Source organism: Gorilla gorilla, chromosome 4 (genome assembly GCF_029281585.2).
Source record: "Gorilla gorilla gorilla isolate KB3781 chromosome 4, NHGRI_mGorGor1-v2.1_pri, whole genome shotgun sequence".
In the NCBI taxonomy this organism is placed as follows: domain Eukaryota; kingdom Metazoa; phylum Chordata; class Mammalia; order Primates; family Hominidae; genus Gorilla; species Gorilla gorilla.
The window spans coordinates 23,054,067-23,072,262 of record NC_073228.2 but is presented as its reverse complement, the minus strand read 5'-3'; the positions used below and the strand labels follow the sequence as shown (position 1 = coordinate 23,072,262).

General features: G+C 35.5%; 1 protein-coding gene across 3 annotated transcripts in view; it reads right to left on the bottom strand.

The window, feature by feature from the left end:
* ABCA8 (ATP binding cassette subfamily A member 8) overlaps positions 1-18,196 on the bottom strand; it is an 87,882-nt gene that overhangs the window by 54,021 nt on the left and 15,665 nt on the right. For 2 of the 3 annotated variants that reach the window (XM_019028250.4, XM_055386982.2), the window contains 8 exons: positions 15,340-15,504; positions 11,555-11,658; positions 10,675-10,901; positions 7,945-8,086; positions 7,433-7,618; positions 6,304-6,451; positions 3,067-3,235; positions 591-649 (listed from right to left, as the gene is read on the bottom strand). In XM_019028250.4, the coding sequence (XP_018883795.4) occupies positions 591-649; positions 3,067-3,235; positions 6,304-6,451; positions 7,433-7,618; positions 7,945-8,086; positions 10,675-10,901; positions 11,555-11,658; positions 15,340-15,504 (1,200 nt within the window). Of the gene's footprint in view, positions 1-590; positions 650-3,066; positions 3,236-6,303; positions 6,452-7,432; positions 7,619-7,944; positions 8,087-10,674; positions 10,902-11,554; positions 11,659-15,339; positions 15,505-18,196 lie in introns of those variants that run through there. The other variant, XM_055386983.2, reaches the window with a different exon arrangement.

Below are 18,196 nucleotides of genomic sequence, written 5' to 3'. Positions count from 1 at the left end.
ATAAATATAGTGGGTTGTTAAATTCAAAATAAAACATTAAAAGTTCCCTCTATAAACTTACTTCTCAAAATAGCTTCTTTTGAAATTTTGAAATTACTTAGTTTAAATGAATGAAACATGTCTATATAATAGGTTCATTGACATTGCCTGCATATGGTAGGTCAATGTTAATATTTATTAAATGGAAGAATAGATTAATAGTAAGTTATTACATGGCTAAAACTCCTTTGAGGTAAGTGACATTTTCACACAAAAGAAAAAAATACAGTATCTACCAATAGCTTTTGGATTACAGACAAAAAACTTGAGTTTGTAGAAAAAAAAAAAACCCAGAATATCCTTAGACTACTTCAATATTACCCAGTATAGATTCTAAATACATCTATTTCTAAAACATATTCATTTTTTTCTAACTTTTATAAAGTAGAAGCAATACGTTAGAAAAAAAGTCTTATGTAGCTCAAATAACTCTTTTCAAGTCTAAAATACCACCACTAATTAATCACCAAAAGCAAAACTGAATTAAAATCAGGAAATCAATATTAATATAACAAATATTTTCTCTCTCTCCCTCTTTTTTTTTTTTTTACCTTTCAAGGCTTCTATTTTATCAGGCTTTCCTTTATATTCTTTTGTAACATTTCTGATTCTGAAAAAAAGAAAAGATACTTCAAAGTGACAATTTTCTTCAGTTTGTAATTTCCGGTTTGGTAGACAGGATTGGATAAATCTTATCTTCAGGATACTTGAAGATCTAGGTCTTCACTCTCACACAGTCATAGCTGTGTGACAGAATCAGCTAGAATACCGCTTGCCAACCCTGTCTGCACATTGGCGTCATGTGAGGAGTTACATGTGAGGAGTTATAAGAATTTCACTGTGATTGGGACCCATAAGCAAAGGTTCCATAGATTGGGGTATAAGCTAATATTAGTATTGAGAACGGGATCACCTCTGAACTGCAAAGCTAAGGAAGCAAGGCCAAGAGATGACATGGACATTCCATACCCAAAGGCTCCTGTGAACCACTGGCACAGGTTGGAAAGATCTTTGGCTATCCTGATTCAAGGTCTCCCAAGGTTCATTAAGAACTACAGTAAGAAAGACAATCAATGTATCATAATAGCAAGAGCATGGGGTTCACAGTACTGCCCATCTAAGCTTATCCCATTACAACCACTTAGTGCTCTGTTACCTTAACCAACGTACTTATTCCAGATCAGCTTCAGGTTTCACAACCTGAAAATTTTTGCAGGGCTTTAGGGCTGTGTTGGAAGGCAAGTAAAATATTTCATCTCGCATGTACAGTGCATATAAGATGATATTGGTTACATGGCGATGATGGCTATAGAAAGGAATGAAATTAACTTATGCTTAGTACTATTATAGGTCTGGAATTCTAGGCGATAAATCTGCATGGTTTTATTCTACCAGGTAAGTATATAATCCATAAGCCAAATCAAATTTATGTTTCTTATTTTATCATCTACTATTCATAAAATATTCAGTCTCTATTCATATAAAGCTGTTTAATTAGATATTATTATTATTATTATTATTATTTTGAGAGAGAGTCTTGCTCTATCACCCAGGCTGGAGTGCAGTGGCGCAATATTGGCTCACTGCAACCTCTGCCTCCTGAGTCCAAGCGATTCTTGTGCCTCAGTCACCCAAGTAGCTGGGATTACTGACGTGTAGCACCATGCTTGGCTAATTTTTGTATTTTTAGTAGAGATGGGGTTTTGCCATGTTGCTCAAGCTGGTCTCAAACTCCTGAGCTGAAGTGATCCACTAGCCTCAGCCTCCCAAAGTGTTGGGATTGCAGGTGTGAGCCACCGCTCCTGGCCAAAACTGTCTCGTTAAATATTCTTATTTTAAATTCCATTTTACTCTCATTCCACAGCACTTATAATTGGGCAAGGTGTTAAAGAGATCAAAGAGGAACAAAAAGAAACACACAAGCACCTCAGATAAAGCCACTGTTTTGCTCTGAGCTGCTCTGCTAGAGTAAACCTAGCTTAGTTGTGGGACAAATAAAAATATGGAAGATAAATATGGAACAGGTTAAAAGAACAAAATGAAATGGGCTCTTTAGAAGTTCAGCAACCTGGGATAATCTGAGACATTTCACAGGGGACTGACACAGGCTGGTCATTGATGATGAGTATGACTTGGACAGCCAAGGATCTTAAGGACTTTCTTCCTATTTTCTCATATCTAGAAATAAAAGTCACCAGCACCAAACAAAATGGACATTTTGTTGTCACACAGAATGAGATAGGCTTAACTCTGCAGGGCACCTCTCCCTGAATTCCCTTTGTATCTACCTCTAGGCCTTTTCTTTGTCCTTCTTTCTTACTCTTTCATCTTCTTTTAAAGGACAAAAAATAGAAGAAAAATGAGAAGTTTAAAAAGTGGAGAGAAAAGGCCAGGCGCGGTGGCTCATGCCTGTAATCCCAGCACTTTGTGAGGCCGAGTGAAGTTGGGTGTTAAAGACCAGCCTGACCAACATGGAGAAACCCCATCTCTATTCAAAACACAAAATTAGCCAGGCGTGGTGGCGGGTGCCTGTAATTCCAACTACTTGGGAGGCTGAGACAGGAGAATCGCTTGAACCTGGGAGGTGGAAGTTGCAGTGAGCTGAGATTGCACCATTGCACTCCAGCCTGGGCAACAAGAGCAAAACTCCATCAAAAAAAAAAAAAAAAAAAAAAAAAAGGGGAGATAGATGAGGTGAGGACAAAGAGTGAATAACTGAGACCTAGAAAGCAATGAGAGAGGCTGAGGGTGAAGAGAAACAAGTAAAAGACTGAATCCGGGCAAGGGTTTTGTTGAATTATCTTAGTTGGTAAAATTTAAGCTTTTATTTAGTGTAAATGTCGACAATGTTAGGCTGTAAGGGGTTGGTAAAGGGATCTTTCTTTGAACTTGAGGTGGAAAGTGATAGAAGCAGCGTAGGTGAGGACAGGTGGGAACTGTCTACGGAGCACAAAAGGGAACACTGCTTGCCTCAGGTGCTAACTCTTAGCTTCCTGCCTTTTTGCCCTGTTCTCCACCTGTAATTACCTGATGGCTTCTTTCCCTTGGAATTCTGGAGGCACTGGTTCAAAAGAGTCATGAGATGAAGGATCGGCATCCATTTCATCTTCAAGGGCCACGTGATCAGTCTTTTGTGTTTGAGACCAAAATGAGGACTTCAGGAAAAACAAAGGTGGACATCGATGTCCATATTCATCTACATGGCCAGAAGACAATTAAATATTGGGTCAATGACCACGTTAGGGAGAGAGAGTCACAGTAATGTAGCAAGGCAACACAGCCCTTTGTCGCTAAACCTGAACATGTGGTCAACAGCAGGTAATGCACGTTTTGACACATGTAGCTTCATAAGGAAAAAAAAATACCAGATGTCTCTACTATAATAAATCCTATAGGAAGCAATGAAACTGTGATTTTTAAATATTTCAAAAGGAATTTAAATACATGTTTTAGAATTTCTTAACCTCAAGAAAGACAGATTGAATTGCTAATGTAAGATATGCAGGCATGCTGAATTCTGTCTGGAAGACCAGGTGTCATTACATAGGCAAAGAAAGAAGAAATTGAGAACGACTATTGGATACCTTTAAAAAAAATCCAAAAGAAGATAGAATAGGATTTAAGAAAAGTAAATGACACATTTGTAAGAAAGAAAAAGAACACGATAAAATAATTAATTGAAACTTAACACAAAGTGAATACTTTTAAAGCTATTTTGTATTTCTGCTTTATTTCATTCCCAAACCATAATTTTCCTCTTAAGCAAATTTATGATCTGCTTTAAAGACATATTTCTCATAAACATCTTGCTGGAAACGAATCCAGCTGTATTAGTATTCTATGATCACTTCTGTTTTTCTTCATATTAGGAAACATTATGAAATGGAAGATCGTACTTCACTAATATTCTGCAACTACCCCCACTGTAAGGTTATGGGTTTTCAAACTTCTGTGTACTTCTCACATGTTCAGTCCTTCATTCATGCAATAAAAGTCTTACACTCTCTGTATACCTGCCACATGGTATGTTGTAAGTACCTATCTCTCCCTTTTGACAAAAGAAAAATCTAGCAAATAAAAAGCATGCCACCATAACTGGATACCTTCTGCCACCAGATTTACCATGAAATAATGCTGTCATTTTATCCAGTTAATTTTTCTGTCATTCATATCTATTATCTTTAAAAGCGTTTTGAACAAAGTCACCTCTGGTCTTAAGTTCAAGCTTAGTGAGCAGAAATAATTAGGAAGAAAATGGAACAACTCACTTATTTGGATGAAATAAATTTTCTAGTTATAATAATAAAATACTATGCCTTTGAAATTGGAAAAAGCGTGGATGTGAAAGATATTTTTGTGATATAATGTTAAGTAAAAAATAAAATGCAGCCATGAAAATGTAACAATATGTGATATAACTTGATAAAACATATACAAAGAGAATATTTAAAGTAATATCATTCGAGTATGTTTGAAACAAGGACTAAAAAAAGATGGAATATATCACATAGTGCACACCAAAATAAAATTTAAATTGGTTAGAGAAAACAATTACCTAAGAGGATACTAATAAGCAGTTGTAAACACAGTGACATCTGTTTGTGGATCCACTGAGAATAAACACATTGGAAAAATAAACAAAAATGAAAAATAATACAACCAGGATGTTTTAATAAGTAGAAGGAGAAAAGGAAGAATTAGTAAGCACAAGGGTCACACGAGTAAATTTCCTGAACTATACACAGCACGCCAGGGATATACAGTATGATAGAAACACAAAAAAAAGTCAGCGAGATTTTGCCATAAAAACAAAAGTAGAACAGAGAAAATATATTTAAGTATGTGTCTTAAATAAGCAATGTTAACAAGGGGTAGAAAGGCTTAAAATATTAGTAGGCAAAAAAGTAATTTTTCTAATCAGTTATGTAATTTTTACCTCTACTGGAAAAAATCAAATGAAAACATACCATATTCAAACAATTCTAATTGTATAATAAGTGTGCTAGCCAAAAATAGTGGATCCTGACATCTTTTGTTCTGGGTTCTTTTAAAAGGAAGAGACAGTAATTCTTAAAGGATTATCTTAAAAACAACAAAAACAAAAACTAAAACAAAACAGGATGAATTTCCTGCCTCGAGATGTGGCTTTCTGTCTTCCTGCTCACCCTTTCCCCTTCTTGCCTCTCCACAAGTGTGTATTCATTGCTTTTTGAATAAAGGGCCCTTGGCATTCTGTCTTGAATAGGAACGCAGAAGGGAAAATCAGGGCCTGCCTTTGGTTATAAAAGGAGGGAGAAAAAAGTGAAGCAAGCCGGGCACTGTGGCTCATGCCTGTAATCCCAGCACTTTGGGAGGCCGAGGCGGGTGGATTACCTGAGGTCAGGAGTTCGAGACCAGCCTGATCAACATGGTGAAACCCCGTCGTCTCTACTAAAAACAGAAAAATTAGCCAGGCATGTGGCACACATCTGTAATCCCAGCTACTTGGGAGGCTGAGGCAGGAGAATTGCCTGAGCTGGGGAGGCGGAGGTTTCAGTGAGCCGAGATTGTGCCACTGCACTCCAGCTTGGATGACAGAGAGTCTGTCTCAAAAAGAAAAAAAAAGAAAGCGAAGCACACAAGTATCTACTGAGTCTCTAGGGTGCATGAGACACTGCGGTGGGTGCTTAAATCTCGTCTGTGAACAAAACGAATCCCTGCTTTTGTGAAACTCATATTCTTGCATGTTGCAAGGTGATACAAATGAAAATTTGTGATATATTGGCTTTCCTATTGTGAACTTCTGGGGAGATTTTTTTTTTAAATGTAGATGCATTGATTAATTAAATCAGAATCTCTTCAGGTTGAGCTGGGCTTAGACTTGCTTTAAAATTCTTCACATGATTCTGTTGTCCAGCCGGAGCTCAGAACCATTGAGCTAAACAGTTAGACATAAGCAGCTATAAATGACCATGATTACCAGAACTGTTTAGGAACTAGCTTTCTAAGAGGTCTAAAAAAAAAAAAAAAATACCATACACTTAAAGTGAAGTTCAAATGAAGGTTAGTGATTCTATAAACAAAATTCAGGCTTTAGTTCTTACAAGTCAAGTAGTGAGAAAGAAATGAAGAAATAATTTGGCCAGTAGCGACGACTTTGTTCCTCTCTTTGCTGTTGATACACAAAATAGTTCTTAAAATATAAATAGTATATCCATTAGGAGATTTGTTTTCAGAAATAAAATTATTTAAATGATATATGATTTTAATCATATCATTACTCACTTGGCAAAACTTTTTCAAAGTAAATCGCCAATGCCAGATAGAGGCAAGTGTCAAATGCCAACATGAAATTTGTTGCTACAATGAGATTTGAGCCGTCCGATGGATGAGGAAATGCATTAGAATCCAAATCATAGTCCAAGTGTAAAAGCTGAAAATTAAAAAGTAATTAATTAAGGGAAATTACGTATAAGATACATTTTAAACAGGTTGAGCATAGTAATAAAATGACTACTCATTGCCTCATACTGAGAATAGAGTTATATAGGGAGACTGCCTCCTTTATGGTTCTCAAATCTATGCCTTGGAAGGCATGGACGTATGAGCAACTAGAATGCAATTTAGTAATTGCTATGATAAAAATATGTTCCAAATGAAATTGAAACATTAGGAGGAAGTAGGGAAGTATGGGAAGAGATGACATTTGAGATCGAACTTAGATGAACTTTTACCAAATAGGACACAGTCAAAAGGTGTGGTGATCCATGTAAATTGGTGGCATGAGGGAGAATTTCTGGGCAAAAGGCACTGCTGTGTTTAAGGAGAACCAGAAGTGGGCTTGTCTATGATGTTCAAGTTAATGAGCTCTTTATAATTAACAATCCTTTTGTTAAACACTAAATAATGGATATTTAATGGTTGACATTTCCATTTAATTAGAGGGAAGGCAAGGGGAATTCAATAAGAATCACATAAACAGAAAAGACATTTTATGAACAGAAACATAATTTACTAATGAATTTTCCAGATGTTTTAAATTTTTAATTTAATTTGATTTAATGGTTTTTAATCACGTATTCTCTTCAATTACTAGGTAAAAACATGAACTGGAATAGTTATTTATAATTAGATTTGCCACATGTCCATATTTAATTAATAGCCTAAGAAAATACTTTATATTGCCTTTAAGTAATTGTATGTTGATCCTCTTTTTTTCACTTTCCAAATGTCTTATTTTGCTGGGCTACATAATTTCAAAGCTTTTAAAAGTTCTGTCTTTGCAACTTTACAACAGCCTTCGCTAGAATTTTAAGCCTTACAATGCTGAGTTTGTAAATGATTACAGCCTATGAATTCCAGAGGGACAGATGTTTCAGAAATGCCATTAATAGACATCCAGATGGCGTCTCACCTGGGCCATTCCAAGCATGAAGGCAAAGGGACTAAGCAAGCTTAAAATCCACTCCAAGGATGCAGGAAGGTGTCTGTACAGTGATGTGAACCCCAGACACCCCCAAAAGACAGTGAGGAGGAACACGACCAGGCCGGTGAGGAAAGATTTCTTTACCAAGATGCTCATTAAGAAAGCCAAAGCTACCTAAAATGAGAGAAGATCTAGTTGGTTTATGTTTCTCTAACATTACTACTAGCATAATAAAATAGATATACAACATTATAGTTATTTTGTGTATGTAACAGTTGTATATTATAGTTATTTTGTATATAACATACAAAACTATGCTCTGCAAATTGCACTAAAAATTGACATTACAAAACACCTCAAATCAAATTGTACCTGTTTATAGATTTTTCACATGCAAACAGAGTAGGTAGAAAAAAAAGGAGGCATACAGAGTAATCAGTCGGAAACAAACAATTTTTAGGCTATAGGTGGATGGAAAGATATTTAATTCACTAACTCACCAAAGACAATCCATACAGGAGAAAGAGGCTGAAGACTACCATGAAGCTAGACAAAATGATAAACTGGGTAGATTTTATAACAAGTGCCAAGAAAAGGGCCATAATGAAGATGAAACCAGCATAGAGCAAACCCCAGGAGAGCCTAATGTGGAAACAAAATGTTATTTTAGTATTTTATGTTCACTTGAAAAGGAAGACCTGAAATGGATTCTAACATAACTTTTCATTCACTTATTCATCCATTCATTCTCTCTTTCAACATTTATTTATTGGGTGTTCTAAGATAGATAAATACAAGGTAAAAGTTTTGGGCAGAATTCTTTAGAATTAGGAATATTCTTTGGGAATTAGTAATTGTTTTTCCTAAAATTGATTTCAGAAATACATTCACACACACATGCACACACACGTGCACATTGTTCTCGGGGGTGGGGGTGGTGGGGGGAAATTAGGTTTCCAGTCTAATAGATTTTGGATCGAACATTTTATTTGCTGCATTCTTGCTCTGTAACCTTGGGCAACCTCTGTAACCCCTCTATTATTCCTTTATTTCTCTGGACACCAGGAATAATACTACCACTGAAGACTAAATAAGATGATGGCTATGTAGGGCACTGTCTTAATACAGGGTAGCCCCTCTGTGAACCTCAGACCCTTCTCTCCTCTCTGGAGTCTCTCCAAGTTCAGGACCATCACAAGTTTCCTCAGAGACAAGAAATTCTTCCTTACGTGTAATTTGGTCATGTCACTCCTTCCCCAAAAGCTGTTGTCATCTTTCTCTGGATGTGTTCACTGAAAAGTCTACATACTTGCCTTTAGTTCCATTCATTGTTTTTGTTAAGAAAGATTTTTTTTGAATCCCATTCTTTTATGTCAGAATAATTCACTTTCCTTTCCTCATCAATTTCTTTTGTTTTACAATATTCTTTGAAAACTATAATGAAATAATAATTTTAAAAAACAAAAACAAAAGCTGCAAAACCAACACAATAATAACTCACACACATAGCAATTAATATGTATTGAAGAAAACTTAGCAAACATTAAAGCATTTTATTCTCCCAATAGCCCTATTCAGAATACCATTATTTTCCTCATCTTATTGATAGAGAACCTAATGAACAAGGGTGTTATGTAACTATGTTTCAAGTTCAGGGGTTTTGGCTCTAGAGTCTTTAGATTTCACTGCTCTGCTACGTTTCCCTCCAGTATTAATTCAAACAAGAGGTCGATATTGATTTATAAGATGTTAATACTGGAAGGAACTCTTCCAGACTCCTAATTTGTTGCCCTATGCACAGCCCATCTGCCTCCCTAGCGTCTCTGTTATTTAATGTCCTACTCCCTGTAAACATCACCTCCATGCCCTTTCAGTCAGTTATTCATAAGTTCTCACACAGAAGCTTGTCCATTCTTGGAATCACCCAACCCCTGACATTTTAAACCCACGCTACCCAGCCCCCCCCATTCACCATCCTGTTTCGCCAGCTCATTCCCTCAGGCACACCCACCATGTTCCTCAGTCTCAAAGGAGTTCCTGGTCCTCGGCTTCTTTCTCCCTTCCAGTCCCCTCCTAGCTCACATCTCACCTCTGTCTGGCACAGACACCATTGTCTATCTTGTTTACGCCTCTCTTGCCATGGCCATTCCTCATTACACCTTCTTCACAATCAACCAATAACCTAACCCCAATCTTCTTCCTTAACTCAGAGAAGCACAGTAACACGCAGCCTCAGCCTGGCAAACATTACACCAATGACAATTTATACCATTCATGGGGATAAAGGATTTTTATATTTCTTTCCTTGTTACTAAAGAATGTTTAAAAGTGGCATTTTCTTATTCATGGTAACCCATTTTTTTAAATGGACATTGATGTGTGATAGTTGTGACATTATTTTTTCTGTAAAATTCTGCATTTGGCTCCTTATTTGTTTTCTCAAAGTTTTTTTTATTTACTTTTTATGTTTCTTTAAAAGATTATCTTCCTCCTTTCTAAAAAAGTCAATATTATTCATAATGGAAGTTGTATTTTCTTAAATGTTAGCACATCCTGTCCCCTTTTATCTTATTTCCTATAGCAGTTCCTTCACAGTACAGTGAATCTGAAATAGATTTAGATAAAATTGGGTCAGAGATTGTTAAATATATTAAATAACCAGCTTCTCTACTTAGTCCTGTAAAATTTCCAGAAGCAAAATACATTTCCTTTTTTTTTTTTTTTTTTTTGGTCCATCACTGCAGAGCATTTCTCCCCACTGAAATTAACTAAGTGGAAATTTGTTCATGATCTGAAATTATTCTGTGTAGGTATCTCTCATTTGTACCCCTTGGTTGTGGAGAAACAGGTTTTAATAAAGATGCATTGAAGAGGCCGGGCGTGGTGGCTCGCGCCTGTAATCCCAGCACTTTGGGAGGCCGAGGTGGGTGGATCACGAGGTCAGGAGATCGAGACCATCCTGGCCAACACGGCGAAACCCCGTTTCTACAGAAAATACAAAAAATTATCCAGGCATGGTGGCCGGCGCCTGTAGCCCCAGCTACTTGGGAGGCCGAGGCAGGAGAATGGCGTGAACCTGTGAGGCGGAGCTTGCAGTGAGCTGAGATCACGCCACTGCACTCCAGCCTGGGCAACAGAGCGAGACTCCATTTAAAAAAAAAAAGATGCATTGAAGATTCCCAGTTTTCCTGAGTTCCTCCGTTTATTTATTTGTGCTGCGTTTGACTCACCAGAATGCTGAATCTCGAAGACCCATCATTGTCATCAAGCCCTTCATCCTTTTCCTCTCTCTTGTGACATTAACAGATGCATAGTAAATGAATGAGGAAAATGAAATAAGGCAGGAAAAAAGGTACAAATCAGTTATAACTCCTGATTGACCAATGAAGGAATGCATCTTCATGTTTTTTCCAGTAACTGACATCAGCTCCTCCATCACTGAGTGATTTGTTGTGATCTGAAGAAAGGCGTTAATAAGCAAAATTTGTATGTTAATGAATAGCATGTGGTTTTCTTTTAACCATCTATTTTCCTGTGGATGTATAATTGGCCTATTGGGATTTGATACTAACCTAAATTTCCACTTCTATGTCCTGTCATTGACCTACTGGGAGCTTGGAGTCCAGGCATTCTGAGTTACTCACCACTCTCAGAATTTACTGTGTGTTTCATTACCTCCCTGCCTAACATTACTTTATGATTTGCCTGGAATGGCTTTTCTGAATTTATATATTCAGTAAGCCACCCCTCATCTCAAGCTTCAAGCTGGAATGTTATTTCAATTAGGCATTCTTCCATGGCATTCTAAGGCTGAGAGGTTTTTACTCATTTACTTATGAGGACCTGATTTATAGTTCTGTAATAGTCTACTTCTGTTCTAATAATTTTCTTATATTCCTGGCTTCCCAACAAAGTTGAGTCCATGAATGAGATACTTTTTCTTCGGTTTGTATCTACATTCCGTGGTATATAGTAACTTCAGTAAACTTCAGAGTGAGCAAAGGAAATAACAAGGCTATCCACTTATATTTTCTTTCATGAAACTTTTGATGCCTGTAATATCATTAACTTGCATTAAACATTAGTTTGCTTTGAACATTTTGTACTCACTTCTATAATAGCAGCATTAATGGCAGCTTGAAGAGCCACAAAACCTTCCTTCCAGAATACTGAAACTTCACAGTAAACATCTTCATTTGTTTCATAACAATGAGCTTTGTGAAAAAACAAATCATAACTATCATTACATCACTATCTATATTATTGAAAGATGATTTTAATACTGATGATAGCAAACAGTGGACTTTACAATGACCCCAAATTCCAAATGTTCTTATTTTGACTCAAAGCTTATGAAAACATAAGTTATAACAATGATTCTCAAAATGAATCAGGCAGACTCATGAGGTGGAGCACTCTTAGGAAATGTTTTACATTAAATTATAACACTCTAAGCTTTCTCATACCGTGTCCTGTGCTTTTCTGCTGATCAAGAATTTTGTTGGTCTCTTCTCTTTTCTGATTTGTATTGTGAAAACTACATATTTTAATGTTTTTCAAAAGTTCACAGAGCCTAACATGGATTGAGAGACACTAAACTAAAGCTTTTTCTAACACTGGATATAACACAGGCATAATAGGCAAATGGAAGTTCGAGTAAGATTACTTACTATGCGTAAATCATGCCAATCAGAATATCTTTTGAAGAAAAGGATTTATTTAAAAAGAGCTGTCAGTCCATTTAATAGTGAACTATATTAAAGAGATATCCTTGAATAAGATGAATTAAAATTGAGTATAGGAATTAAATGCATATTACATGAAATCATCTTGAAATATTTCAGATATACGAATGATATAAAAATACAATAAACACGCATGGACTCACTACAAATTTGCAAAATAAATGCATCATTTCAAATACAATTAGAATCTCTTGTGCACTTCCCCAGCACCACGTTTCTAAGTAGCTAACTGCTTTCCTGAACGTTATGTTTATATATATGCCACTACATATCTCTAAACTATATATGTAATTTAAAAAATTAAACTCTACTAATAATTACTATGAACTATGTTCATTTGTTCCATATTATGATTTTGAAATGTAAATAAATGGCCTCATTTAATTTTTTCTTCTTTTTTATGGTTATGGAATCCTATTGCAGGAATGTAAATCAATACATTTATCCATTCTCCTGTTGATAACAATTTGGTTAGTTCCTTTTTTCTTTTTGCGATTACCAGAAAAAAAAATCTGCTGCTATAAAAATCTGTATATATGTCTTCTTGTAAATATATCTGTATTGGTCAGGATAGTCTCTTATATGTTACAGTAATAACCTGTAAATCTCAGTGATTTATGACAGTGAACGTGTATTTCTCACTCAGGCTACAAATTCAGCAGAGGTGTTTGGTAGGAGGGTTGAGTTGTACTGTCTGTATTATACACAACTCCTTAGTTTGCAGAAGCAGGTGAGAAAAGGTGAAGAACTTATACCTGCATTTAAATGCCTTGTGTCTAGCTATCTTATTATGACTACAAAAAGTAATTATTCTATGTCCTCAGGAAGAAGAGGAGAATAGGCTGCAAATCCTTAACACGGGTATGAGAGTTTCACTAATAAGATTTCTATGATGATGAGTTATAGGTTATGTGCACATCAACTTTAAGATAAAATTTCTCAGTTTTTGTGGAATTTAAAAATTTTGTAAAGTTGGATAGGTGTTCTCTTTGCTACATATCCTTGTCAATACTTCGAATTGTTCTATTTGCTAATTTTTGCAAATCTTATGAACATGAAGTGATATAACATGTGGTTTCAACACGCAGTTTCCTGGTTGCTAATGAGGAAAAACACCTCTCCTAGTGCTTATTCTTGATCTGTGTTGTTTTATGAAATTCCTATTAATGTCCTTTTATTATTTTTCTATTTTTGATCTTTTTCCTATTTATTCAAAGTAAATATTTACATATTCTGGAATTAATTTTTTGTTAGATTTTTCTGTTATAAACACTTTATCACCTTTTTTTTTTTAGAGATGGAGTCTCACTCTGTCACTCAGGCTGGCATTCAGTGGAGTACAGTGGTGCAATCTCGGCTCACTGCAAGCTCCGCCTCCCAAGTTCAAGCAATTCTCCTGCCTCAGCCTCCTGAGTAGCTGGGACTACAGGCAGACGCTGCCACGCCTGGCTAATTGTGTGTGTGTGTGTGTGTGTGTGTGTGTGTGTGTGTGTTTCAGTAGAGACGGGGTTTCACCATGTTGCCCAGGCTGATCTCGAGCTCTTGAGCTCAGGCAATCCGCCCGGCTTGGCCTCCCAAAGTGCTAGGATTACAGACATGAGCCACCACGCCCGGCCACTTTATCACAATTTTTGCCTTTATTTTTCACTATCTCTATGGTTCTTTTGATAAAGGGAAGTTCTTAAAATTTATATCTAGTCAAATTTATCAATATTTTAATTTATGGCTGAGTAGTATTCCATTATATATATATATATATATATATATAAAATATTTTGTTTTTCCAGCCCTCTGTTGATGGATACTTATGTTAATTCTCTATCTTTGCTTTTGTGAATAGTGCTGCAATAAACATATGAGTGCAGGTATCTTTTTAAATATAATGATTTTTTTTCCTCTGGGTAGATACCCAGTAGTGAAGTTGCTGGATCAAGTGGTAGTTTGTTTTTATTTCTTTGAGAAATCTCCATATTGTTGTCCATAAAGGTTGTACTAATTTACACTTCTACCAACGATGTATAAGTGTTATCTTTTCTTCGCATCTTTGCCAACATCTGATTTTTTTAGACTTTTTACTAATAGCTATTCCGACTAGGGTAAGATGGTTATCTCCTGGTTTTAATTTGCATTTTCTGATAATTAGTGATGTTGAGCATTTTTTTACATTGGTTGGTCACTTGTATGTCTTCTTTTGAAAAAAGAAGAATTCAAACAACTCAAATAACCGCACTGAAAAATAGGCAAATGGGTTATTTGTTTTGCTTGTTGAGTTCTTTGAGTTCTTTGTTGAACGCATAGCTTGCGATTTTTTTTTCCATCTGTAGGTCATCTGTTTACTCTGTTGATTGTTTCTTTTGCTTTGCAGAAGTTTTTTTTAGTTTAATTAAGTCCCATTTTCTATTTTTGTTTTTGTTGTATTTGCTTTTGGGAACTAAGTCACAAATTCTTTTCCTAGCCCAATGTCCAGAAAAGGTTATTCCTAGTTTTTTCTTCCTGAATTTTTATAGGTTCAGGTCCTATGTTTAGGTTTTAATCCATCTTGAGTTAATTTTTGTATATGGTGAGAGATATGGGTCCAGTTCTATTTTTCTGCATAAGGCTATTCAATTTTCCCAGTACAACTTATTGAAAAGGATTTTTCCCCTAGTGTATATTTTTGTTGACTTTGTCAAAGATCATTTGATTGTAGGTATGTGGCTTCATTCCGGTTTCTCTATTCTGTTCTATTTACGTACATGTCTATTTTTATACCAGTATCATGCTGTTTTAGTTACTATAGCCTTGTAGTATAATTTGAACAACTGAGCTTATTTGAAGGGAAATTTGTTCTATCTTATCCATAAACTACCTTGTTTTCTTTTAACAATCATATATTCCATATAATATCTGTGTGTGTACATATGAATACGTATTTAATTTACATATATAAATATATATCTATGTAAATATATGTAGATAACTATATATAATGACCACTTATCAATATGTTCTTATGCCCAAAAATGAATTTTTTTTAAATGTTGAGGGACATGCATACATCATTATGACAGATAGCAATGCTCTAATTTGGCATACTAACCTCTATTCCCACACATGACTTATGACATAATTGAAATAGAGAGTAGTGAAATTTTAGAGCCAGAAAATTACCTGTATGGTCCTTGTGCTCCTTCTTTGCTGGCATTCCATGTCCTAGCAAGAACTTCAAATGATATGAGTATGTATTAGTAAAGGTGACTCTTACTATTTCTTCGGGATAATTTGCTGTGAATTCTTTAATACTTTCCTCATCTGGCAGTCCCAAGACCTCTTTACCTTTTGTTACAAGAAGGGAATATTATTGTTAGTAAATTACTAGGAGACACAACTTCAGGATGTCATGTTGAATTGCTTTTACTAGAGTTTTCTATGGAAATAAAACATAATCAAGTATTAACTTTTAGAAAGTTAGACTAAAATGTTGGGTGGGAGAGAAATTTCTAAAGTTCCGTCTAGATACAATTAGAAGAAATACATGAAAATTAGTTATTTTATTTTCATATGTTGTGATTACTGAGCCAATTTCAATCACATACGATGTCCTACTATACCAATTAAACTGTTCAAAAATAATTAACATTCCTATAAATTTGAAATGGTAAATATAGAGAGATAGATATTTAAATTGCAATTAGGCACTGTTTTATATCAGGTGGACAAACCTATACAAATTTATTTTTCTTTAATAATCCTGATGGTATGGTTAATAAGCTAAAAAAGGTGGTAAATTTAAAAACATGTTAAGAAACTATGTTGACATCACTGAAAGAATCCCTCTTTTCTGTAGGTATTTTGTCTGAGGCCACATGGATGTTTTATTAATACTGAAAAATGAGACGAAATACAAGAAAAGTTCTGGATTGGGGTGGAAGTGTTGAAGATGAATGTAGAGGGATCAAGAAGTATGTATTTTGATAGAATTAATTTTATTCTCAAACTTATGTCATCATGAGCAAATTCCTTACCCTTTGTTACTCAATTTCTATATTTGTAAAATAAACTTAATAACCATTATTATTATTATAGAATATTAATAGAGTACAGAATATAGAATAATATCATTACAAAATATTCTCTTTTTACAGAATACAGTTTTTGTAGAAATATACCATATTGTAGCATTTAATGAATATTATTATAATTGCATGTGGTTTTGAATGAGGTAATGTCGAGAAGCACAAGTTCCTGACATTGGGTCTTGTTATGGACGTCTGTGAAACAGCAAGAGCAGACACGTCTCAGGGCCGTTTAGGAGACTGGACTTTGGGTGGATAGTTCATATCACATTATAATCTTGAATCAGAAGTGGATTCAGTGTTGGTAGCTAAGATGCACAATATAGGCATTAAAATGTATGTGGAACTAATGGTGTGATGCTTGGTGAGTCGCCATTGGAAAGCATATTTTGGATAACTCACAGGAAGGAAAAGTCCAACATACTCTGGAAACTCTGGCCATAGACAGTCCAAATAGCAAGTGCATGAACTGGATTACTGGATACAGAATCCAGTGAAGGGGTCAGAATCCAGGCATAAGATTAATAATTACTTAAGCTGGAGTGGAATTTGGACAGAAGTTGACAAAGGAAGGAAAAAAAGAGGTTATGCAGGCTTCCAGTGACTTGGTGGAGCAAGATGCATAGGTTCTCCTTAGAAGAACGCCCTTGGTGGGAATTATGTTGCTTAAAATGAATAGTCAGTACCTTCTAAGTCAAATTTTTATATTCTTTTAAAAATTGGGATGTAATTGACATACCATAAAGTTCACCCTTTTAATAATTTCATGGTTTTTAGAATACTCACACAGTTGTACAAGCTCGAAGTCACTTTAAAATTATAACTCAACTCATAATAATTCAACTCATCAAATAAAATCTCACTTTAAATCCAACCATCATTTCTGATTTGAAGCTGCTGCCTGATACTGACATCCTGTAGATATAGTCTGACTGTTCCTGTACTTCTAGCTCCATTTGTTAATGAGAATCTTCTTTTAGTATTAGCGTAGTTGGCTTTCAATCAGTTAGGTTTGGTATAATCCAAAACAGAATAACTAACCTCCTATTAACTTTATTGACAAATACATTGCTAGCATTATTTTTGTAGTTATTCTGGTTATAACAACTAAATATTTATACAGAAAAATCGTGCCCATATGAATGTGGGTCCGATCCAACAGGACACACCATTTGCCATTCTCTACAAAATTCTTGGTAGCCATTACATTTTTAGTAGCTGATCTAGAAACCATCCTCCTGTTACCATTACCATCAGCATCTCAAAGGAACAACTTAAAACTTATACTCACTATAGCACTAATTTTAATCTTTACCTTAGCCCTCAACCTAGCCTATGAATGAATGACAGGGCAATCACCACAGATTTCCCTTTGAAGTATGCATTTATAGTTGTAAAGGACATATGTTGTTTTTATCTGTTGACATCCAGTTCTTCTTCTAGTAAAAGCACACTATGATCCATTTGGGATACTTCCCTTCCTCCGCTCACATATCCTGTGGTTTCAATGTGGTTCATGACCTGGGAACTCAACAAGTGGGCAATGAAAATACCGCATATCCCCTATCCAAAGAGATTAGTTCTCGGTGAACCAAGATCAACACTAACCCAAAGTCACCTATTTGTTCCTGTGGATAAAATCCTTGAAGTTATTGTGAACTATCAGAAATGATCTGTAATCTTTTCACTGGAGTTGCTAATCTGGGAGGGCTTAAATCTGGAGAGTCTGCAGACCAACTCTGCCTCTGGGAGAACCAACCTGTGAATGAAGCCAGCACACAAAGCTGTATGTCGGAGGGGCAGAGACTTATTTCTGTTGATGATAAACCTCTAATCTGCCTTGCATTAATACTCTGCTCTTTTAAGCTAGACAAAGGATTCTTTTTCTTAAGACAGATTGAGTTGGGCCTCTTACTCTCAACTGAAATATTTATGAAAAATATAGTATTATT